General features: G+C 50.9%; 1 protein-coding gene across 1 annotated transcript in view; it reads left to right on the top strand.

Moving 5' to 3' along the window:
• The window catches only part of LOC140411508 (dynein axonemal heavy chain 8-like), a 2059122-nt gene that overhangs the window by 977819 nt on the left and 1056384 nt on the right, over nt 1-24919 (top strand). The window contains exon 36 of the mRNA XM_072500594.1: nt 24165-24318. Coding sequence (XP_072356695.1) covers nt 24165-24318 — 154 coding nt within the window. The remainder of the gene's footprint in view (nt 1-24164; nt 24319-24919) is intronic.

Genomic DNA, 24919 nt, shown 5'->3' with positions numbered 1-24919 from the left:
CGGGATTCACGGCGGCCTACGGCCATTCTCCGACCCGACGGGGGGTCGGAAAATGACGCCCCATGTCTCCGTTCCACTTTCCTGCTAATATTAGGGAACGTTAGACTAAGGCGGGTTCGCAGCCTTTGGCCCATCAGCAGTTCGCTGGTGTCACTCCGGTTGTAACGTGTGGTACAGTGACTGAACAAAAGATGCGCCAAACTCGTCTCCACGGATCCTGTGACCTGTTTCCTCATGCCCTTCTTGAACATCTGCACTGCTTGTTCAGCCAGACTGTTTGAGGAACGGTATTATGGGGAAGTCCGGATGTGCTTTACCTCATAATAATAATCTTTTTTATTGTCACAAGTATATTAACACTGCTACTAAAATAATAATAATCTTTATTGTCACAAGTAGGCTTACATTAACACTGCAATGAAGTTACTGTGAAAATCTCCTTGTTGCCACATTCCGGCAGCTGTTCAGGTCACTGAGGGAGAATTCAGAATATTCAATTCACCTAACAGCACGTCTTTCGGGACTTGTGGGAGGAAACCGGAGCACCCGAGGAAACCAACGCAGACACAGGGAGAACGTGCGGACTCCACACAGACAGTGAACCAAGCTGGGAATAAAACCCATGTCTCTGCCGCTATGAAGCAACAGTGCCAACCAATGTGCTACCGTGCTGCCCCTGTGCGGGATAGGGTGGGGTGGACAGAGGAGTGAACATGGGGAGGATGGGAGAGCCAGTGCAGACCCGATAGGCTGAATGGCTTCCTCCTGCGCTGTAGGGATTCTATGAAAAACATGAATAGGAGCATGACTGGGCCATATGGCCTCTTGAGCCTGCTCCGCAATTCAATGAGATCATGGCTGACTTACTTCAAGTCGACATCCCCAAGGATCTGTCAATTGCAGTCTTGAATATACGCCACGACAGAGCATCCACAATTCTTGGAGACAAAGAATTCCGAAGATTCACAACCTTTTGTTCAAAGGAACCTTTTCCCATCTAGTTTTAAATGACTAACACCTTATGCCGAAACTGTGACCCCTAGTTCTGGACTCTCCAGTGAGAAGGAAACAGTATTGCAACATTTACCCTGTTAACCCCTCTCTGAACTTCATACATTTCAGTAATGAGAAAACCAAAACTTAGTAGAGAAGAAAATGAAACCGACTGCACAGCCTGTGAAATTCCAATGTGCATTGGCCATAAGTGCAGAAATATTAAGTCACCCATCTTCACTGTGAATACATTTTTAAAAATTAATTTAGAGTACCCAATCATTTTTTTTCCAATTAAGTGGCAATTTAGCGTGGCCAATCCACCTCCCCTGCACATCTTTGGGTTGTAGGGGTGAGACCCATGCAGACACGGGGAGAATGTGCAATTCACTGTGAATACTATCAATGAAATGAGTGACTTTGGCAGTCACCATGTGAGCTACTGCATATTCACCCAGCTAAGAATGACAAATGCATATTTCTGATGACGCCCAAAAATTCTAGAAAAGCAACATGAAGAATCCTACTCATTTGACTTTGTGAAGTGTATGAACAGGGCAGCACGGTAGCATTGTGGATAGCACAATTGCTTCACAGCTCCAGGGTCCCAGGTTCGATACCAGCTTGGGTCACTGTCTGTGCGGAGTCTGCACATCCTCCCCGTGTGTGCGTGGGTTTCCTCCGGGTGCTCCGGTTTCCTCCCACAGTCCAAAGTTGTGCAGGTTAGGTGGATTGGCCATGATAAATTGCCCTTAGTGTCCAAAATTGCCCTTAGTGTTGGGTGGGGTTAGTGGGTTATGGGGATAGGGTGGAGGTGTTTACGTTGGGTACGGTGCTCTTTCCAAGAGCCGGTGCAGACTCGATGGGTCGAATGGCCTCCTTATGCACTGTAAATTCTATGATAATCTATGAAAACTCCTCGCTCCTAACAGTGTACCATTGTCCATGATCAATACCTCCGGCATGCCGTAGGTACTTAATGGGAGATGTAACTTCCCAATGGTAGCCTTTGAAGTGGTGGACGGCACTCGATGAATGTCTAACTATTTGGAATGGACCTCTACCGTCAGAAACATCGAGCCCTAAAAGCGTCCGGCGAAGTCCGAATGCAGGCGCATGCAAGGTGTATCGGCCATTCCCACGGGTGGATGGGCGGGGCTAGTGGGAGCTTTTAATGTTACTGGCACATGGTGCAATGCTGGGCCAATCGCTCGATGTCGCCATCCAAGCCTGGCCACCACACGTGGCTCCAGGCGAGCATTTTCATCTTCAACACCCCCAGGTGTCCATTGTGTAGGTCTTGAAGTATAGCTTGTCTGCCCTGACTTGGAATCAGAATGTGAGCTCCCGACATGTGGATGCTGTCCTCCACGCTGACCTCCTGCTGATTGGCCTCAAAAACCCCAGTTCCATAGGCAGTTTCCCTTGCCGACTCCCATGCAAAACAGCATGGCATTATTCCGCCAAGACCGGGTCCTTCTGCATCCAGCCGCCAACTTGTGCCACGGTGACCGGCAAGGTATCCATAAAATTTAAGACTGATATGACTTCATCAGTCACTGGCGGAGATGGAAGGGGTGTATTGGCAACAAAAATCGTCTCAAAGCATCATGCATTTACAATCTGCGTGCCCGGGTGATGCTGAACACGTACTGGAGGGCCCAACGCTGTATCTGGGCAGGTGCTATCTGCGAAATTGCCTTGTCCTCTTGAAACAACCTGAGCTTATGGTCTATTGGGATCATGAAACCACATCTATAAACATATTGGTGGAATTTCCTCAGGGTGAGAACGGCAGCCTGCTCTTCTTTCTCAATCTGAGTGTAATTGTGCTCCGCATCGAACAAAGTCCACGATGTGTAGGTTATCGGTCTCTCTGTTCCGTCGGCCATACAGTGGGATAATACCACTGTGATTTTGGGTGGGGGGGGCATCACAAGTGACCAAAAGAAGCCTTGAGGGGTCGTAGTGGGTCAACAAGCCAATTATGACAGTCACGGCTTTACGTTGGCGAACACTTCTTCTTGGGGCGCTCTCCACGCTCAATCCTGTTGCTTTTTAAATAGCGCATGCAACGGTGCGAGGATAGTTGCCAAGTTAGGGAATTCACGAGTTCTAAGAACAGCCACAGTTCAGTCGCATTCTCTGGTGTGGGGGATTGTTTGATTGTCCACATCTCCTCCATCGGGCGCAGGCCGTCTCGGTCGACAGGGTTCCCCAAGTACGTAACCTCTTTGGCGTGAAAAAAACATTTTCTCCTCTTAAGGCAGATGCCTGCCTCAGAAAACCAGTGGAAGACTTCCTCTGAGGAGTTCAGCTGCTCCTTTTCGATGGCTCCAGTGATCAGGACATCATCCAAGTAAACAGTAACCCACGGAAGCCCATGGAGGATGTTCTCTATCACTCTCTGAAAAGTAGCACAAGCCAATGACACCCTGAATAGCAATCTTGCGTATTCGGAGAAGTCCCTCTGGGTATTAATGGCCATGAACCTTCTGAACGCCGTTTCATGCTCCAATTGGATGTATGCGTGACTCATGTTGAATTCAGAAAAAAAGTACCCTCCAGCCAGCTTTGTGTCGAGGTCCTCCATTTTCCAGGTACTTCCCTAAAACCTCATATAATCCCCCAAAGCCCACCCTGAAAATCTGTCAGTCCAAATGGAGCCTCTGCAGCCAATCACAGCCCAGCAGAATAGGGTCGGGCCCCCATACTGCTATCAAGGTGTGGTAGCATCAGGTATTGCAGTACCCGAGAGGCTGTAGACCATTGGGTAAGCCTAGCAGCTTACCATTGGCTGTTTGGTATGTAGCTCTGCCCTGACAGGCGGGGTATAAGAACAGGTGCCGTCCCAGCAGCCCTCATTCTGTACCGAAGCTGCTGGGGAACAGATCTAGTCTAATAAAGCCTTCAGTTATGATACAACCTCGTCTTCGAGTTTAATTGATCATGCATCAATTTAATAGACTAGTCTTGAGCTGAAAGAATGGATCTCCGAATCAAGCCGGAGTGTCTACAACTCAGCCCCCACGCGGAGAACTCGGCTACGATTTTTAAGCACTGGCTGGCGTGTTTCAAAGGCTACCTCGAGACGGCCGGAGGCACACCCTCAGGGGAGCAGAAACTGCATCTCCTGCACTCGAGAGTAAGCCCTGGAATCTTCTCCCTCATCGAGGAAGTGGTGGACTATGATGATGCGATCGAACTGTTGAAGGGACGTTATATACGCCCTGTAAACCAGGTCTACGCATGTCACCTGCTTGCAACTAGACGGCAAAGCCCCGGGGAATCGCTGGAGGACTTCTACCGTGCGCTCCTGGTGCTGGGCAGAAACTGTGGCTGCCCGCAAGTTTCGGGCAGCGAGCACATGGAACTTCTAATCCGAGATGCCTTCGTAGCAGGTATGAGCTCTTCAGAGATCCGCCAAAGACTTTTAGAAAAGGACACCCTGGGACTGAGAGAAGCACGGGCCCTGGCAGGGTCAATGGGTGTTGCCTCCAGAAACGCGCAGTCCTATGCGCCCGACCGCGCAGCGGCCCCCTGGACTGCGTGGCATCCCGCAGCGGCAGCCCCACTGACCTTCCCCGTGTCCCCGCAGGCCTGCGCTGTAAGACAGCCCGCTCGCTCCGTTGGGCCCCGTTGCTTCTTCTGTGGGCAGGCGAAGCACCCCCGCCAGCGCTGCCCAGCCCGCACCTCCACCTGCAAAGGGTGCGGCAAGAAGGGCCATTTTGTGGAGGTCTGCCAAGCACGAGCTGTGGCCGCGGTCTCCAACGACTCCGGACCGCCGCGGCAACCTTCCCTTCGGGCCCCAGGCGGCCAGCACTCACCTCCACCCCCCTGTCCGAGGGCTAGGCCCGACCCACGGCCGCGGCCATCTTGCCCCTCGGACGCCACGCTGGACGGATGGGCACCGCCATTTTGTCCATCCCCGCCACCACCTTGTACATCCCCGACAACCATGTGCGATCCATGGGAGACGCCATCTTGGATGGGGCCCCAGGCCCCCAGCACAGCCGACTACATGCTGCCCGATCACAACCCACAACTGCTCCATCTGGCCTCGGTGACGCTGGACCAAAATCGACCTCGGACACTCGCAACAGCAACGACGGCCACGAGACGTCTTGCCTGATCGACTCTGTGGGCACGGAGAGCTTTATACACCCCGACACGGTAATGCGCTGTTCACATGTTACCCACCCTGTAAACCAAAGAATCTCCCTGGCCTCCGGGTCACAATCAGTGGAGATAAAAGGATTCTGCCTAGCAAACCTCACTGTCCAAGGCAGGAAATTCAACAATTTCCGCCTTTATGTCCTGCCGCACCTCTGCGCGGCTACACTCCTGTGGTTGGACTTCCAATGTAACTTGCAAAGCCTCAGTTTTAAATTTGGCGGCCCTATAGCCCCCCTTACTGTCTGCAGCCTCGTGACCCTTAAGGTCGACCCGCCTTCCCTGATTGCGAACCTCACCCCGGATTGCAAACCCGTCGCCACCAGGAGCAGACAATACAGTGCCCAGGTCCGGACCTTCATCGGGTCAGAGGTCCAAAGGCTACTGAGGGAAGGGGTCATTGAAGCTAGCAACAGTCCCTGGAGAGCTCAAGTAGTGGCGGTAAAGACCGGGGAGAAACATAGGATGGTCATTGACTACAGTCAGACCATCAACAGGTTTACGCAGCTGGATGCGTACCCTCTCCCCCGCATATCCGACCTGGTGAACAGGATCGTGCAATACAAGGTCTTCTCCACAGTGGATCTCAAGTCCGCCTACCATCAGCTACCCCTCCGCACTAGTGACCGCAAGTACACTGCCTTCGAAGCAGATGGGGCGGCTCTACCAATTTCTAAGGGTTCCCTTTGGTGTCACTAATGGAGTCTCGGTCTTCCAACGCGAGATGGACCGAATGGTTGACCTGTACGGCTTACATGCAACGTTCCCGTATCTTGATAACGTCACCATCTGCGGCCATGACCAGCAGGACCACGACACCAACCTCCGAAAATTTCTCCAGACCGCGAAAATCCTTAACTTAACGTACAATAAGGATAAATGCGTCTTTAGCACCGACCGCCTAGCCATTCTCGGCTACGTAGTGCAAAATGGAGTTATAGGCCCCGACCCTGAATGCATGTGCCCCCTCATGGAGTTCCCCCTCCCTCACTGCCCCAAGGCCCTGAAGCGCTGCCTCGGGTTCTTCAGCTATTACGCACAATGGGTCCCCAACTACACAGCCAAAGCCCGACCCCTAATCCAGTCCACAACCTTCCCCCTGTCGACGGAGGCCCGCCAGGCCTTCTGCCGCATCAAAGCAGACATTGCAAAGGCCACGATGCGCGCCATCGACGAGTTCCTCCCCTTCCAGGTCGAGAGCGATGCGTTTGACATAGCTCTGGCCGCCACCCTCAACCAAGCATGCAGACCCGTGGCCTTCTTCTCCCGTACCCTCCATGCTTCAGAAATTCGCCACTCCTCGGTCGAAAAGGAGGCACAAGCCATAGTAGAAGCTGTGCGACATTGGAGGCATTACCTGGCCGGCAGGAGATTCACTCACCTCACTGACCAACGGTCGGTGGCGTTCATATTTGATAATGCACAGCGGGGCAAGATAAAGAACGACAAGATCTTGCGGTGGAGGATAGAACTCTCCACCTACAACTACGGGATCTTGTACCGATCTGGGAAGCTAAACAAGCCTTACGATGCCCTGTCCCGCGACAAGTGGACCGTCTCCGAGCCCTCCACGAGGACCTCCGCCACCCGGGGGTCACTCGCTTTTCCACTTCATTCAGGCCCGCAACCTGCCCTACTCCATCGAGGAGGTCAGGACAGTCACCAGGGACTGCCAAATCTGCGCGGAGTGCAAATCGCACTTCTACCGGCCATCAGGGCGCACCTGATGAAGGCTTCCCGTCCCTTTGAGCGCCTCGGTATGGATTTCAAAGGCCCCCTCCCCTCCACCGACCGCAACGCGTATTTCCTGAACGTGATTGACGAGTACTACCGGTTCCCATTCGCCATCCCCTGCCCAGACATGACCACAACCACCGTCATCAAGGCCCTCCAGGATCTCTTTTCACTGTTCGGGTTTCCCGCGTCCATACATCGTGATAGGGGGTCCTCCTTTATGAGCGACGAACTGCGTCAATTCCTGCTCAGCAAGGGCATCGCCTCAAGCAGGACAACCAGTTACATCCCCCGGAGAAACGGGCAGGTATAGAGGGAGAACGGAACGGTCTGGAAGACCGTCTTACTGGCCCTACGGTCCAGGGCTCTCCCCATCTCCCGCTGGCAGGAAGTCCTCCCGGAGGTCCTCCACGCCATTCGGTCGCTGCTCTGTACAACTACCAATCAGACACCTCATGAACGTCTCCTTGTCTTCCCCAGGAAGTCCTCCTCCTGGACCTCGCTCCCAACCTGGCTAGCGACACCCGGACCCGTCCTGCTTCGGAAGCACGTGCGGGAGCACAAGTCGGACCCGTTGGTCGAGAGGGGCCACCTGCTGCACGCTAACCCCCAGTATGCCTACATGGCGTTCCCTGACGGCCAGCAAGATACAGTCTCCCTCCGGGACCTGGCGCCTGCCGGAACCCCACGCGCACCCGAACCATTACCCCCACCCCCTCCCCCCCCACAGCACCTCACTGGGAGGTCGGTCCCCCCGCCGCTCCTACCTAGGCCATCCCACCCACCAACGCCCCCTACAGGCGCCCCCTCTCATGTCAACCGTTTGCCCCACCAGCGCCGTCTAGGGGTGACAAAGCTGCCATGGACGACGAAGCCACGCTCCCGGATCCGCAGACGCCCGAACCCCCACCAGATCCACCACGGAGGCTCAGACGATCCAGGAGGATGACCAGGCCACCCGACCGACTGATTGCTACACTGTAACTGTAACTGTACATGAACACTGACTGCATATATCTTCCACACTTGTAAATACTCACGGTACCTCCATATCTGATCATACCATGTTCAATGCAATTGTAACCACTGGGGTAACAGGGGGTGAATGTGGTAGTATCAGGTATTGCAGTACCCGAGAGGCTGTAGACCTTTGGGTAAGCCTAGCAGCTTACCATTGGCTGTTTGGTATGTGGCTCCGCCCTGACAGGCGGGGTATAAGAACAGGTGCCGTCCCAGCAGCCCTCATTCTGTACCGAAGCTGCTGGGGAACAGATCTAGAACGTAGAACATAGAACATGAATGAAATGAATGAAATGAAAATCGCTTAAACTGGACACGGGAGCTGCGGTCTCGGTGATGGGCTGGCGGACATTACAGAAGGTCAAGACGGGAATTCAGCGCTTGGACTTGAGGGGCACTGAAGCGCCTTTGTCAACATAATCGGGAGAACTGTTAGCCATCGCGGGAATGACAATGACCCCAGTTGCCTATGACAGCAGCCCGTCCAGTTGCCCTTGTGATGCACGATCAATTAAACTCGAAGACGAGGTTGTATCATAACTGAAGGCTTTAATAGACTAGATCTATTGCCTGCAACAGTAGTGGACTTGCCAACACTAAGGACATTCAAATGGTCATTGGATAGACATATGGACAATAAGGGAATAGTGTAGATGGGCTTTAGAGTGGTTTCACAGGTCGGCGCAACATCGAGGGCCGAAGGGCCTGTACTGCGCTGTAATGTTCAGCAGGGGCTGTTTAGCACAGGGCTAAATCGCTGGCTTTGAAAGCAGACCAAGGCAGGCCAGCAGCACGGTTAATTCCCGTACCAGCCTCCCCGAACAGGTGCCGGAATGTGGCGATGAGGGGCTTTTCACAGTAACTTCATTTGAAGGCTACTCGTGACAAGCGATTTTCATTTTCATTTTCACTTTCAGTGGATAGACCCCTCATCCCAGCCGGCACCATCCGAAGATGCCGGCTTCCTTCTGGGCCGGCTGTTATAGAACATAGAACATAGAACAATACAGCGCAGTACAGGCCCTTCGGCCCACGATATTACACCGACATGGGAAGTCAAAAAACAAAAGCCATCTAACCTACACTATGCCATTATCATCCATATGCTTATCCAATAAACTTTTAAATGCCCTCAATGTTGGCGAGTTCACTACTGTTGCAGGTAGGGCATTCCACGGCCTCACCACTCTTTGCGTAAAGAACCTACCTCTGACCTCTGTCCTATATCTATTGCCCCTCGGTTTAAGGCTATGTCCCCTCGTGCTAGCCATTTCCATCCACGGGAGAAGGCTCTCACTGTCCACCCTATCTAACCCCCTGATCATTTTGTATGCCTCTATTAAGTCTCCTCTGAACCTTCTTCTCTCTAACGAAAACAACCTCAAGTCCATCAGCCTTTCCTCATAAGATTTTCCCTCCATACCAGGCAACATCCTGGTAAATCTCCTCTGCACCCGCTCCAAAGCTTCCACGTCCTTCCTATGATGAGCTGACCCGGGGAATTAACGAGTCCCGTTGTTAGGCCTCCCCCATATCAGCGGGAGAGCTTGCATTCTACGAACCCCATGAGGATATCGATCAGGTCATCCCAGTGGATCTCGTGGGAGTTCTAACAGGCCAATGGGCATGGACCCTGACATTGCTCTGGCAAGGGTTGGGCTTTGTTCCTAGGAGGCGCCACTCACCTGATTTGGGGGGGAGGGGGGGGGGATCTGACACTAATCACCTCCATTTCTGACATGCCCTGGAGATCCTGGACTCTCTTCTCCACACTCTCCCATGAGAGGGAGATCTTGATGGCCCTTTTCAGGTCCAAAGATGGTCATTTATCATTTTCCGCTGGATTGCCACGTTGTTAACTTTGCACACAAGGCGGGCCCTCAGCATCTCCAGTAGGGATCGCCCATAATCACAGTACTCAGCCAATTTACGTAAGCATGCCAGAAACTCAGTAACGGACTTCCCCAGGGTTCTCGCAGCTGTATTGAACCGGTATGTTTGGACAATGACCAGCAGTTTGGGGTATAGTTGTCTGCCACAAGCATCACCAATTTGTCAAACGCCTTCTGCCACAGGGTAGGATAGATTCTTTATAACGCTAAAAGTGAGGGCCCCACAGGTGATCAGGACAATCACCCTCTGGCGGTCCTCTCCAGTAATGGCATTCACCCTGAAAATGTAACACACGCTCAGCATATTGAGCCCAGTTCTTCTATACTCGCGTCAAAAGTGTCGAGCCTCCCGAAGAGTGGTGATATGCAGCTGTGGTCTGCATGTCCAGCAGCACCACCTGTAATTCTGTTTTGTCCTCATTGCCAATATTATAATTAGGGAGGAGTCCTGAAAAGTTAAGTTCCAGTAGTTTATTTCCTACTTACAGTGAGGAAGTACAGCAGTGGATAGGCCCCCTCGTCCCAGCCGGCACCATCCGAAGATGCCGGCTTCCTTCTGGGCCGGCTGTTATCCCGGGGAATTAACGAGCCCGGCTGTTAGGCCTCCCCCATATCAGCGGGAGAGCTTGTATTCCACGAACCCCACGGGGATATCGATCAGGTCATCCCAGTGGATCTCGTGGGGGTTCTAACAGGCACCAACATCAGTTTTAGAGATGGTTATAAAGGGGGAGTGAATGTTTTAAAGGAGAGGTTGAGCAGGGTAAACTTCAGAAATTTGGAGATAAAAGCAAATTTCTGTGGATGCTGGAATCTGAAACAAAAACAGAAAATACTGGACAATTTCACCAGGTCTGTCAGCATCTGTGGAACCTTGACAAATAGTTATCCAGACTCGAAACGTGAGCTCGGTTCTTTCTTCACAGATTTTTTTTTTCCACAAAACAAATATACTTTATTGATAAAATTTATCATAAGCATTACAGAACATTTTGAACCGTCTTGACTGTACATTTCCATCAGAGTTAGACATTGTTTTGACCTTTCATTCAATTTTGATAATATTATACACATATCACTCTTTACGTTACAATTCCTTCTTAAATATTTACATTGTCATGTTTCTTTTATACATTTGAGTGTTGGTGGCCCAAACCGAGGGGGGTTTACACTGTTACCCGCCCTTCGGTGTACATTTGCTGGAAAAACCTTACACAGTGGTCTTCCCCCATTGTGCCTTGGCGGCAGCTGCCCCAAGCTTGAGTGCGTCCCTCAGCACGTAGTCCTGGACCTTGGAATGTGCCAGTCTGCAACACTCGGTCGAGGACAATTCTTTGCTCTGGAAGATCAGCAAGTTTCGGGCAGACCAAAGAGCGTCTTTCACCGAGTTGCTGACCTTCCAGCAGCAGTTGATGTTTGTATCGGTGTGTGTCCCTGGAAACAGTCCGTAGAGCACAGAGTCCTGTGTCACAGATCTGCTCGGGATAAACCTTGACAAATACCACTGCATCTCTCTCCAGACCTTCTTTGCAAAGGCACATTCCACAAGGAGGTGTGTGACCGTCTCATTTCCCCCACAGCCACTCCGAGGGCAGCGTGCATTGGTGCAGAGCCTTCGGGTGTGCATGAAGAATCTGACAGGGAGGGCCCTTCTCACCACCAGCCAAGCTAGGTCTTGGTGCTTGTTTGTAAGTTCTGGTGATGAGGCGTTCTGCCAGATGACTCTGGCAGTCTGCTCAGGGAACCATCCCTCGTCCTCCACGGTCTCCTTTTCCCTGAGGGCCTCGAGGACATTACGTGCTGACCACTGCTTCATTGCCTTGTGGTCAAAGGTGTTTTCCTTCAAAAACGTTTCCACAAAGGACAGGTGGTACGGCATGGTCCAACTACTTGGAGCGTTCCGCGGCAATGAGGCCAGGCCCATCCTTCGTAACACTGGGGACAGGTAGAACCTCAGTGTGTAGTGACACTTGGTGTTTGCATACTGGGGGTCCACGCACAGCTTGATGCAGCTGGACACAGAGGTGGCCAACAGGATGAGGGAGGCGTTGGGTACGTTCCGCCCTCCCTTCTCCAGAGGTTTGTACATGGTGTCCCTTCGGACCCGGTCCATCTTGGATCTCCAGATGAATTTGAAGATGGCCCGGGTGACTGCTGTGGCGTAGGGTCGGGTTATGGGCCAGACCTTCGCCACGTACAGTAGCACCGAGAGTACCTTACACCTGATGACCAGGGTTTTGCCCGCAATGGAGAGGGAGCATTGCTCCCACCAGCTCAGTTTCTGTCTTACCTTGGCTATGCGCTCCTCCCAGTTTTTGGTGCACGCTTCAGCAGCTCCGAACCATATCCCCAGCACCTTCAGGTAATCTGACCTGACAGTGAAGGGGACAAAGGACCGGTCGGCCCAGTTCCCAAAGAACATGGCCTCGCTCTTGCCACGGTTTACCTTGGTTCCCGAGGCCAGTTCAAACTGGTCGCAGGCATTCAAGAGCCTGCGTACAGACGCAGGATCCGAGCAGAAAACGGCAACGTCGTCCATGTACAGGGAGGCCTTGACTTGCATGCCTCCAGTGCCTGGGATCGTCATTCCTCTTATACCCGGATCCTACTTCACAGATGCTGTCAGACCTGCCGAGATTGTCCAGAGTTTCCTGTTTTTGCTTCAAAAATTAGGGAGGGAGCATACTGAGCAGTTGTGCCACCTGGCACTTCTGACTCAATATGCCTCAGCTTTGACCCTTGTTTTCATGCACTGCATTCCCATTGTAACGTTTTGATATTAGATACACAGCACTTGCTTAAGAAATTAAGCAACTCGAGGAATTTGTCAAAGTCCTTGAAAATGTAGTTGCTTCTCGAATTATGTTAATTTCCCCACAACTCCATATTTGAACCTCTGTGGTCAATGGGTGCACCTGCACGAGATGAAGTGCAGAAGTTAAAGAAAGCTCCACACGACCTTCCCCAAGATAATTAGGGATAGGCAACAAATGCTGGCCTTGCCAGCGACACCCTCATTCCAATGAATCGTTTTTTAAAAGTTTCTGTCCTTGTCACAGCACTTAACCAAAACTGCAAAATACTCAATGACTCCTCTCACTGTAGCCATAACAGTTTTCAATGTCTGCAGGAACAATAACTGCCCCTACCCATATCCGTCAGCCTGGCCTCCAAACGGAGACCACTTTTGGGTGCATTTAGCGGGGTATTTCTCGATGGCTGCAACGTCGTGAAACACCCTGCTATTCAATTGCCGTTTTTTGGGACTCAGCAAGGAACGCACCGTCGAGGCTGCACTTACATCATTTCCTGCACTGACGAGCTCAGCTTGTCAATTCAGGAAGAATACTCATGGAACGAAGAGCCATTTTTAAAGGCAGCCCCGATCTTTCAATCACTGCACCCAACTTACCTCTTCCGGGGTCCTCGAGCCCACCACCCACCCCTCCTCTTAAGGGCAAGGCACCCAGGCCCGACCTGCTATCCTGGCACCTTGGCACTGACAGCCTGGATCCTGGAAGTGCCCTGCCAGCCTGGCAGCGCCACCCTGAAACCCTAGCAATGCCAGGATGGCACTGTCAACGTTCCCAGGTGGCAGTGCCAAGGCATCAGGCTGGTATGCAAAGGTGCTCAGTTGACAGCAGGGGTGCCAGGGTATCACCCTGCCCAAAGCCCTCATGTACCTTTATTAGATCCCCCAGGTTCCAATATGTGGACCACTACTAAACAGCGTCCGGTAGAGGCCTAGCTGGAGAGGCCGTTAGTTTCTGAGCCCCAGGAGAATACAGCGCATGCATATTTAAATGTGCCGAATAGATCATTTAAATATGTTGATCTGGATGTCACCTAGTGAGGGTGTAGTCCGGATCACGACGTCTCGTGAGGTTCAGTTGAATCTTGCGAGTTGTCTCATGTGTTACGAATCTTGCGAGAGGCCTCTCACGAGATTCAATGGCCTCATGAGTCATCAATTCAGTTGCAATGAGGCTGGTAAATCCTGCCCCAAATCAGCAGAAGTCATGATGAAAGAAAATAGAGGCCTCCTGAATCACACCAAGTCAGCCCATCTCAGCCACCACCTCATTGCCAAACTCTCGAGCTCCTGCCACCGGGACTGGTTTGACGAAAACAACCAAATCCAGTGTGTGGTGAACACCACTAGTGGTATATTACATGTATTACGGCACTGTGTATATTAGAGGTACGATGGTAAATCCCTGCCTGCTGGCTCCGCCTAGTGGGCGGCGTATAAAAGTGTGTGCTCTCCTGCGCAGCAGGTATTCTGGTTCCAGCTACAGGAGGCACAACACCGAGGCACAAAGCCTCGATTGTTCCATCATTCTCGTCTCGTGATAATTGACGGTACATCACAGTGTAAGTGCAAAATAAGGCTGGCTGATGAGTATTTCCTAAATTTCTTATTTATGGTAACTAGGGAAGTTCAATGGGGTAAACAGACACATATTGAATGTATAAGAATATCGGCAGAAGCAGCAATGAAGAAGATTATTAAAATTCCTTTTGCACTCCATGCCTGCGCCAACCATGCTGCCCATCTCACCTAAAACCTTCTACACTTACGGGGTCATTATCCCTCTATTCCCATCCTATTCATGTATTTGTCAAGATGCCCCTTAAACGTCATTACTGTACCTGCTTCCACCACCTCCTCCGGCAGCGAGTTCCAGGCACCCACTACTCTCTGTGTAAAAAGATTCCCTCACACATCTCCTCTAAACCTTGCCCCTCACATTTTAAACCTATGTCACCTAGTAATTGACTCTTCCACCCTGGGAAACGTCACAACACCAAAGCTGGCGATGGAGGGGTGCCAAATATTGGTAACAGCCATCAAAGGCACCAAACTTAAACATAGATTTTGGATGAAACAACATTGAAAAGAAGCTCACCATGTGCTCTGCCTGGAAAGATCTGGAACATTACAGGGAGCACTGTGAGTAGCAAGTACCCTGCAACAATAATTTAGAGCTCGGGGTGTTCCAAAATTCAGAAGGAAACAGGCTGAGCTCAAGGGCACCTGGTTGAAAGAAGAAGCAATGTAGTTCTACAAATTTTATGGCATATTCTTGTATTCAGGTCTAAGCCAAAATGTTATGGATTCTAGTGTTCAAACCTAATTGTTTATCTTAATTCCTTAACTGCTAACAGATCGGAGGCTCTTTCCACAGTAAGAATGGCAGGTGGGACCACATGATGAGAACACTGAGTGATAGAGCTCATATGCTGAAAGTTTCATTTATTTTCTCCAAGCAAATAAAATTGCGGCAGACATTGTAATCCCAGCTTTCCTAAGTACAATGGGGGAAATAATCAACCTCCTGCAAAGTCTGGTGCCTGCAGAAAAACCAGGCTCGAAAACCTATGATGAGACTATGGGGATATTGTCGGGCCACTTCTCATTTAAGCCTTTGGTCTTCGCTGAGTAACCACCAAGAAGCTGAATCAGTCACACAGTCCATAGCTACTTTGAAGAAATTAGCTGAATACTGTGAATTTAGTGATGGCTTGAATGACACCATTAGAGGCAGACTAGTGTGTGGGTTAAGAAGCAAACCTATCCAAAAACATTTGTTAAGAGAAAGCAACTTAAATCTGTGGGCGGTGCCGTGGCTAGCACTGCTGCCTCACAGCTCCAGGGACCCAGGTTCAATTCTGGCCTGGGATGACTGTCTGTGTGGAGTTTGCACTTTCTCCCGTGTGTGTGGGTTTCATCCGGATGCTCCGGTTTCCTCCAGGTTAGGTGGATTGGCCATTCTAAATTTCTCCTTAGTATTTAAAAGATTGGGTGGGTTTACTGGGTTATGGGGATAAGGTGGAACATAGAACATAGAACAATACAGCGCAGTACAGGCCCTTCGGCCCATGATGTTGCACCGAAACAAAAGCCATCTAACCTACACTATGCCATTATCATCCATATGTTTATCCAATAAACTTTTAAATGCCCTCAATGTTGGCGAGTTCACTACTGTAGCAGGTAGGGCATTCCACGGCCTCACTTTGCGTAAAGAACCTACCTCTGACCTCTGTCCTATATCTATTCCCCCTCAGTTTAAAGTTATGTCCCCTCGTGCCAGCCATATCCATCCGCGGGAGAAGGCTCTCACTGTCCACCCTATCCAACCCCCTGATCATTTTGTATGCCTCTATTAAGTCTCCTCTTAACCTTCTTCTCTCCAACGAAAACAACCTCAAGTCCATCAGCCTTTCCTCATAAGATTTTCCCTCCATACCAGGCAACATCCTGGTAAATCTCGTCTGCACCCGCTCCAAAGCCTCCACGTCCTTCCTATAATGCGGTGACCAGAACTGTACGCAATACTCCAAATGCGGCCGTACCAGAGTTCTGTACAGCTGCAACATGACCTCCCGACTCCGGAACTCAATCCCTCTACCAATAAAGGCCAACACTCCGTAGGCCTTCTTCACAACCCTATCAACCTGGGTGGCAACTTTCAGGGATCTATGTACATGGACACCTAGATCCCACTGCTCATCCACACTTTCAAGAACTTTACCATTAGCCAAATATTCCGCATTCCTGTTATTCCTTCCAAAGTGAATCACCTCACACTTCTCTACATTAAACTCCATTTGCCACCTCTCAGCCCAGCTCTGCAGCTTATCTATATCCCTCTGTAACCTGCTACATCCTTCCACACTATCGACAACACCACCGACTTTAGTATCGTCTGCAAATTTACTCACCCACCCTTCTGCGCCTTCCTCTAGGTCATTGATAAAAATGACAAACAGCAACGGCCCCAGAACAGATCCTTGTGGTACACCACTTGTGACTGTACTCCATTCTGAACATTTCCCATCAACCACCACCCTCTGTCTTCTTTCAGCTAGCCAATTTCTGATCCACAGATGGAGGTGGAGGTGTGGCTTAAGTAGGGTGTTCTTTCCAAGGGCACACTCAATGGGCCGAATGGTCTTCTTCTGCTCTGTAGAATTCTAAGGCTTTAGAAGTTCCGATCTGTTAGCAGCTAAGGAATTAATATAAACAATTAGGCTTGAACACTAGAATCCATAAAATTTTGGCTTAGACCTGAATACAGGCATTGCTCAAAATTGGTCAAAATTGCCACTGATAGGAAAAACTGGGCACGCAGCAGCAGACTGCTGGCGCGAAGATGCAAAGTGCAGGAATTGTGATAAAAGGGGCACATCAGACCCATCACATTTGGTGGAGTGGGGGGGCGGGGGTTGGCTGCTAATAATATGCATTAAAATGAGGGCCATGCCTTTTGAGGGTGTGATTCTCATGATGTCGCTGGTGAGTGGAGGGGAAAATCAGGAAATGCCACCTCTCCGGCACTTCCCGATTCCCATGGGGTTTTCTGCCCGCACTGCCAATCCCACAGACTGCGCAGTCTGCGCACCGTGCCCAATGTTTCTATATTTCAAACGAGGCATTCAAGAGGGAATCAGATGATTATTTGAAAAGAACAATCTTCAGGACCGCCAGGGCAATCAAATGGCTTCTTTCTACACTGAAACAACCTTGTGATTCTGTCACCCATGCTCGCTCCCCACAGGAGCTATCCACTTATTCCTATAGGAAGGGCACACAGGAGTCAGTCGAGTAAAAACTGAACTTATTTATTAGCTCAGTGTTATGTACATAAGAACATAAGAACTAGGAGCAGGAGTAGGCCATCTGGCCCCTTGAGCCTGCTCCACCATTCAATGAGATCATGGCTGATCTTTTGTGGACTCAGCTCCACTTTCCGGCCCGAACAGCATAACCCTTAATCCCTTTATTCTTCAAAAAACTATCTATCTTTATCTTAAAAACATTTAATGAAGGAGCCTCTACTGCTTCACTGGGCAAGGAATTCCATAGATTCACAACCCTTTGGGTGAAGACGTTCCTCCTAAACTCAGTCCTAAATCTACTTCCCCTTATTTTGAGGCTATGCCCCCTCGTTCTGCTTTCACCCACCAGTGGAAACAACCTGCCCGCATCTATCCTATCTATTCCCTTCATAATTTTATATGTTTCTGTAAGATCCCCCCTCATCCTTCTAAATTCCAACGAGTACAGTCCCAGTCTACTCAACCTGTCCGCGTAATCCAACCCCTTCAGCTCTGGGATTAACCTAGTGAATCTCCTCTGCACACCCTCCAGTGCCAGTACGTCCATTCTCAAGTAAGGAGACCAAAACTGAACACAATACTCCAGGTGTGGCCTCACTAACACCTTATACAATTGCAGCATAACCGCCCTAGTCTTAAACTCCATCCCTCGAGCAATGAAGGACAAAATTCCATTTGCCTTCTTAATCACCTGTTGCACCTGTAAACCAATTTTTTGAGACTCATGCACTAGCACAACCAGGTCTCTCTGCACAGCAGCATGTCTTAATATTTTATCATTTAAATAATAATCCTTTTTGCTGTTATTCCTACCAAAATGGATAACCCCACATTTGTCAACATTGCATTCCATCTGTCAGACCCTAGCCCATTCACTTAGCCTATCCAAATCCCTATGCAGACTTCCGGTATCCTCTGCACTTTTTGCTTTACCACTCATCTTAGTGTTATCTGCAAACCTGGACACATTGCCCTTGGTCCCCAACTCCAAATCATCTATGTAAATTGTGAACAATTGTGGGCCCAACACTGATCCCTGAGGGACACCACTAGCTACTGATTGCCAACCAGAGAAACACCCATTAATCCCACTCTTTGCTTTCTATTAATTAACCAATCCTCTATCCATGCTACTACTTGCCCCTTAATGCCATGCATCTTTATCTTATGCAGCAACCTTTTGTGTGGCACCTTGTTAAAGGCTTTCTGGAAATCCAAATATACCACATTCATTGGCTCCCCGTTATCTACCGCACTCGTAATGTCCTCAAAAAATTCCACTAAATTAGTTAGGCACAACCTGCTCGTTATGAACCCATGCTGCGTCTGCCCAATAGGACAATTTCCATCCAGATGCCTCGCTATTTCTTTCTTGATGATAGATTCCAGCATCTTCCCTACTACCGAAGTTAAGCTCACTGGCCTGTGGTGTTGGGTGTTCTGACACACAGATGAGCCAACACGGTTGTATATGGTACAACGCTATTTTATTTAAACTTACTATGTACAGTTTTGTCTTGACACTCTGCACGTGGGGATTCCCTGTTTGTGATTTTGTAACAGCTCTTCTCCGTGTCTTTGTCCCCAGACCTACTGACCACCAGGTGTCGTGCTCGTGCTTTTTATGTGGTTGGTGTTCTTGTGTGTGATTGGTTGTGGTGTTGTGTGCTCTGATTTGCCTGTTGGTGTGTCCATCATGATGTGTGTGTTTGAATATCATGACATCCCCCCTTTTTACAAAGATATGTGCCTACGTGGTAATAAATATGATCGTGTCGTGAGTGCATCTAAGAGTGTGTGTGTGTTGTGTACAGCATGTGCATATGACGGAACTATTTACATGGGGCGATGTCGGGTGCGTCACATGAACCAAGTTGTACCATAACATAATATGAATGCGAACGAGAGAAAAAAAAAACTTGAACAGTTGTCCAGTCAAACGATATCTGGAACGATAAACAACAACAGGTTATCATGTAAAATTGTGCAACTTGTTAGACATATGAACGGTATTATAAGTCCAGTCTAATGGGCTTGTGACGAGTTCGGGTTGACCGCCTCAAGGGTGGATCAAGAACCACCGGCTGCTCTGCAGGCATGGCCATGGGTGACGATGGAAAGGGCGTGATGTGCGGCAGCTCCACAAAGTCATCCTCGGAAGCCTGTTGAGGATCTGGCATGTGCGTACTGTGTGGCTGTGAGCGTGGAAGTCGGCGAAGGGCGCGCCGATTGCGGCGACGCACCGAACCATCCGGCATGCGAACCAGGAACGAGCGGGGAGCCACTTGTCGGAGGACTTCGGCCGATGCTGACCAGCCACCATACGGTTGATGGACGCGTACTTTGTCTCCGGAGGACAGGGGGGGCAGGTCCGTCGCTCGTGTGTCGTACCGACTTTTCTGGCGATCACGCTGCATTTGCATGTTCCGAAGAACCGTCTCATGGTCTGTTGTTGGTGCCAGGATGGAAGGTACCGTCGTCCTGAGGGAGCGACCCATTAGTAGCTGCGCTGGCGAGAGACCCGTGGATAGCGGGGCCGATCGATAGGCCAGCAAGGCGAGGTTAAAGTCCGATCCGGCAGCAGCCGCCTTGCACAGGAGCCGCTTGGCGATGTGGACACCCTTTTCAGCCTTCCCGTTCGATTGTGGATGTAGAGGGCTGGATGTCACATGAGTGAAACCATATGCTGCGGCAAAGGACGACCATTCACGGCTGGCGAAACAGGGTCCATTGTCTGACATGACAGTCCTTGGAATGCCATGGCGAGCAAATGTTTCCTTGCAGGCCCCAATGACTGCGGACGACGTCAGATCATGGAGAGGCATGACTTCCGGGTAGTTTGAGAAGTAGTCTATAATAACGATGTAATCTCTGCCGAGCGCGTGAAATAGGTCAACACCCACCTTCGCCCAGGGGGACGTCACCATCTCGTGTGGTAGAAGCGTCTCCGGAGGATGCGCCGGCTGAAACCTCTGACAGGTTGTGCAGTTGAGCACCATGTTGGCTATGTCTTCATTAATACCCGGCCAATATACCGCCTCTCGGGCCCTTCGTCTGCATTTTTCGACGCCCAAGTGGCCTTCGTGTAGTTGATGAAGAATCATCTGGCGCATGCTGTGCGGAATAACGATCCTGTCTAATTTCATAAGGACCCCGTCTATGTTGGTAAGGTCATCTCGCACATTATAAAACTGGGGGCACTGCCCTTTGAGCCACCCTTCCGTCATGTGGCGCATCACTCGCTGCAGAAGGGGGTCAGTCGCCGTCTCTGCGCGTATGTGGGCCAGACTAGGATCATCAGCTGGCAGATTTGCTGCTGTCAGAGTTACGTGTGCCTCAATTTGACGCACGAACCCCTCCGCAGCTGGTGGTGTGCTCACTGCTCGGGAGAGAGTGTCCGCCACGATGAGATCCTTCCCCGGAGTGTAGATCAGTTCGAAATCATACCTCCTGAGTCTAAGTAAGATGCGCTGGAGGCGAGGGGTCATGTCGTTCAGGTCTTTGTTAATGATGTTGACCAGGGGGCGGTGATCAGTTTCAACCGTAAATCGTGGCAGGCCATACACATAGTCGTGGAACTTGTCCAGTCCAGTTAACAAGCCCAGGCATTCTTTTTCTATTTGCGCGTAGCGCTGTTCGGTAGGGGTCATGGCTCGTGAAGCATATGCAACCGGGGCCCATGACGACGTGCTGTCTTTTTGCAGGAGTACCGCTCCAATACCAGAATACTGGCGTCTGTTGAGATCTTTGTAGGGCGAGTCGTGTCAAAGAAGGCCAGCACTGGTGCCGTGACCAGTTTGTGCTTGAGCTCCTCCCATTCCCGCTGATGCGATTGGTGCCAGTTGAATTCTGTCGATTTTTTTACGAGATGGCGCATATTCGTTGTATGAGAAGCCAGGTTGGGAATGAACTTCCCAAGGAAGTTGACCATGCCCAGGAATCTTAAGACAGCCTTCTTGTCAGCCGGCCGTGGCATGGCTGTGATGGCGCTAACTTTGTCTGCATCGGGACGGACCCCTGACCGTGAGATGTGGTCCCCGAGGAATTTCAGCTCCGTCTGGCCGAAGGCACACTTCGCACGGTTGAGACGCAGGCCATTTTGTCGTATGCGGGTGAAGACACGTCGTAGACGATGCATGTGTTCCTGCGGAGTGGTGGACCAAATGATGATATCGTCCACATATACACGTACCCCTTCGATGCCTTCCATCATCTGCTCCATAATGCGGTGGAAAACTTCAGATGCTGAAATGATGCCGAATGGCATCCGGTTGTAGCAGAATCTGCCAAAAGGGGTGTTGAATGTGCATAGTCTTCGGCTGGCCGGGTCCAATTGGATCCATCTCGCTGGTGAGGTCCTCTCGTTTCGGGATGGGATAGTGTTCCCGCATGATGTTGTTATTCAGATCTTTAGGATCTATACATATGCGGAGCTCGCCAGAGTGCTTCTTTACACAGACCATGGAGCTGACCCATGGCGTGGGCTCCGTGACCCTGGATAGGACCCCTTGGTCCTGAAGATCCTGCAGTTGTAACTTGAGGCGGTCTTTGAGTGGCGCAGGAACCTTGCGAGATGCGTGAACGACAGGGATGGCGTCCGGTTTGAGTCGAATCTTGTACGTGTATGGCAATGTCCCCATGCCTTCAAAAACCTCCTGGTTGTGAGCAAGGAGGGAATGGAGATTTGCGTGGAACTCAGCATCCGGGAAGTCGGATATCTCATCTGGAGAGAGAGACATAATGCGCTGTACCAGGTGAAGGACCTTACACGCCTGTGCGCCCAGTAACGAGTCTTTTGATGAGCCGACAACTTCGAAGGGGAGTGTGGCCATGTGCATCTTGTGAGTTACCTGTAGCTGGCAAGATCCTATGGACGGGATGACGTTCCCGTTATAGTCAACCATCTTGAGCCGGGATGGCGTGATGGGTGGTTTGACCTTCATGGCCTGGACTGCAGAATATGCAATCAGGTTGGCGGATGCGCCGGTGTCCAGACGGAAGGTGACGCGCGATTGGTTGACCGTCAGGGTGGCACACCACTCATCGGCTGGATTGATGGCATTGACCTTGTTGACATCGATGACGGAAACGCGGAAGGCATCCTGGTCATCTGCATCACTTAACTGGAAGTCTTGATGCGTGGGCTGGACGGTCCTGACTTGTCTGCGAGATTGTCGGGGATGTGCCGGATCCATGGGTTGAGCCGAACGACAGTGGGCAGCGTAGTGACCCATCTTGCCACATCTGAGGCACTGTCGGTTTTTTGCAGGACATTGCCCTTTTAAATGTAGAGCTCCACAATTGCCGCACGTCATGACGTCACGGCGTTCGTTGCGCCACTGCGCATGCGCAGTGCGATCTTGCGGTGGGCGTGCCTGCGCAGTGCGTCCCTCGATGTGGCCGTTATTTTTGGCGCGCACCAGCGCGGGAGACCGCGAAAAGCGCGGGAAGCGGCCGCTGTCGTCCGGGCCGTGGGTCGGGAAGTAATCGACGGCCTGGATGCGTTCGACGTCGTGGGCAGCCTGGCTTGCCGATTCGACGGCTGGGGACCCCCTCCGTGCCAACTCGGACGCCTGAAATCGGGCAAAACGGCAGGTAGCATTTTCGTGGAGGACACAGGCTTCCACAGCAGATGCTAAGGTGAGGCTTTTTATTTTAAGAAGCTGCTGGCGTAGGCCACTAGAGGCAACGCCAAAAACAATCTGGTCCCTGATCATGGACTCTGTGGTGGTGCCGTAACCGCAGGACTGCGCTAGAATCCGGAGGTGCGTCAAAAAGGGTTGAAAAAGCTCCTCCTTACCTTGCAGGCGTTGCTGAAAGAGGTATCTTTCAAAACTTTCATTTACTTCAACTTTAAAGTGCTGGTCCAGTTTGAGGATGACCGTGTCATATTTGGATTGGTTTTCGCCTTCTTCGAACACCAGTGAGTTGAAGACGTCGAGGGCGTGCTGACCTGCGTAGAAGAGGAGCATTGCAATCTTCGTTTCATCCGAGGCACTCTGTTTTTCGGTGGCTCGGATGTACAGGTCAAATCGCTGCCTGAAGAGCTTCCAATTGGTACCTAGGTTCCCCGCGACTTGCAACGGCTGCGGTTTGTCGGTGCGGTCCATGTCCAGAATGGCAGGTTAGTTGGCAGGTATCGATCCACTCCTGTACCATGTGGTGTTGGGTGTTCTGACACACAGATGAGCCAACACGGTTGTATATGGTACAACGCTATTTTATTTAAACTTACTATGTACAGTTTTGTCTTGACACTCTGCACGTGGGGATTCCCTGTTTGTGATTTTGTAACAGCTCTTCTCCGTGTCTTTGTCCCCAGACCTACTGACCACCAGGTGTCGTGCTCGTGCTTTTTATGTGGTTGGTGTTCTTGTGTGTGATTGGTTGTGGTGTTGTGTGCTCTGATTTGCCTGTTGGTGTGTCCATCATGATGTGTGTGTTTGAATATCATGACATGGCCTATAATTATACAAGGGACCCGGTCCTTTCTCTCCGTCGGCCGTTACATTCTGGCTGACCTTATATACAATGTAGCCCTGCCCCAGGGTGAGTGGGGAGGTCATACTCCTCGAGCCAAAGGGGAATATTAGCAAGCTTGCCCCATGTGTCCCGTGCGGATTACTACAATTTCCATTTACGGTTCTAACTGAAGAAATACATTTTGTTACATTAGTCCTTTAATTCAGCATAATTTATTTGATTTCTGGAATTTCTCACTTGCAGGTATAATGCTTACTACAAAAAGGATATTCAGCTCTGGATGCACAATCTGACCACATGCACAACTATAATAGAACAGTGGCTATTAGTACAAAACCTGTGGGTTTATCTGGAGGCTGTATTTGTTGGAGGAGATATTGCCAAACAACTGCCACAGGTAATTTATAACATCCCGAAAATTAGCATCACCTAGTTTTGTGTTTCTTGTTGGCTGTTTTAATTCTCTCGCAGATCAATTAGAAAATAACATGGGCTGGATTCTCCACACCCTGACGCCGAAATCCAGTTTCACACATGGAATTGGGACCGGCGCCGGTTCCTTGATTCTCCAGCCCCCCGAAAAGTAGGCCGCACCGCTTATCCCCCACCTGGGACCATTGCTTGAGGCCCGCCCCGCTATTCTCCACCCCCGACCGGCCGAAGTCTCGACGGCATGTTTCTAATATGGCCCCAGCCATTAGGGAAACTCGCGAGGCGGCTGCAGACTCAGTCCGTGGCCGCCATAGTCGGGGGCGGGCCGATCGAAGGGCGGGGGGGCCTCATATGGGACTGTGCCTTTATTGTGCGGGCGGTCCGGGTCGGCACGCGGCCTATCGGGGGCACTATTTCCGCGGTCCAGCTCCGTGGTCTGAGTCCGGCATCGAGCGCGGCGCGGCCTCTGGAAGCTACCGCTGTGCGCATGCGCGGCTTCTGACCCTTAAGTGCGGGGGGGGAGGGGGGTGTATCTGCAGCTGGAGCTGCGAGCTTCACGACGGCTC

Source organism: Scyliorhinus torazame, chromosome 4 (assembly GCF_047496885.1).
Source record: "Scyliorhinus torazame isolate Kashiwa2021f chromosome 4, sScyTor2.1, whole genome shotgun sequence".
Taxonomy (NCBI): Eukaryota; Metazoa; Chordata; class Chondrichthyes; order Carcharhiniformes; family Scyliorhinidae; genus Scyliorhinus; species Scyliorhinus torazame.
Note: the sequence above shows the minus strand (reverse complement) of the source record. Positions and strands in the feature narration are given on the sequence as shown.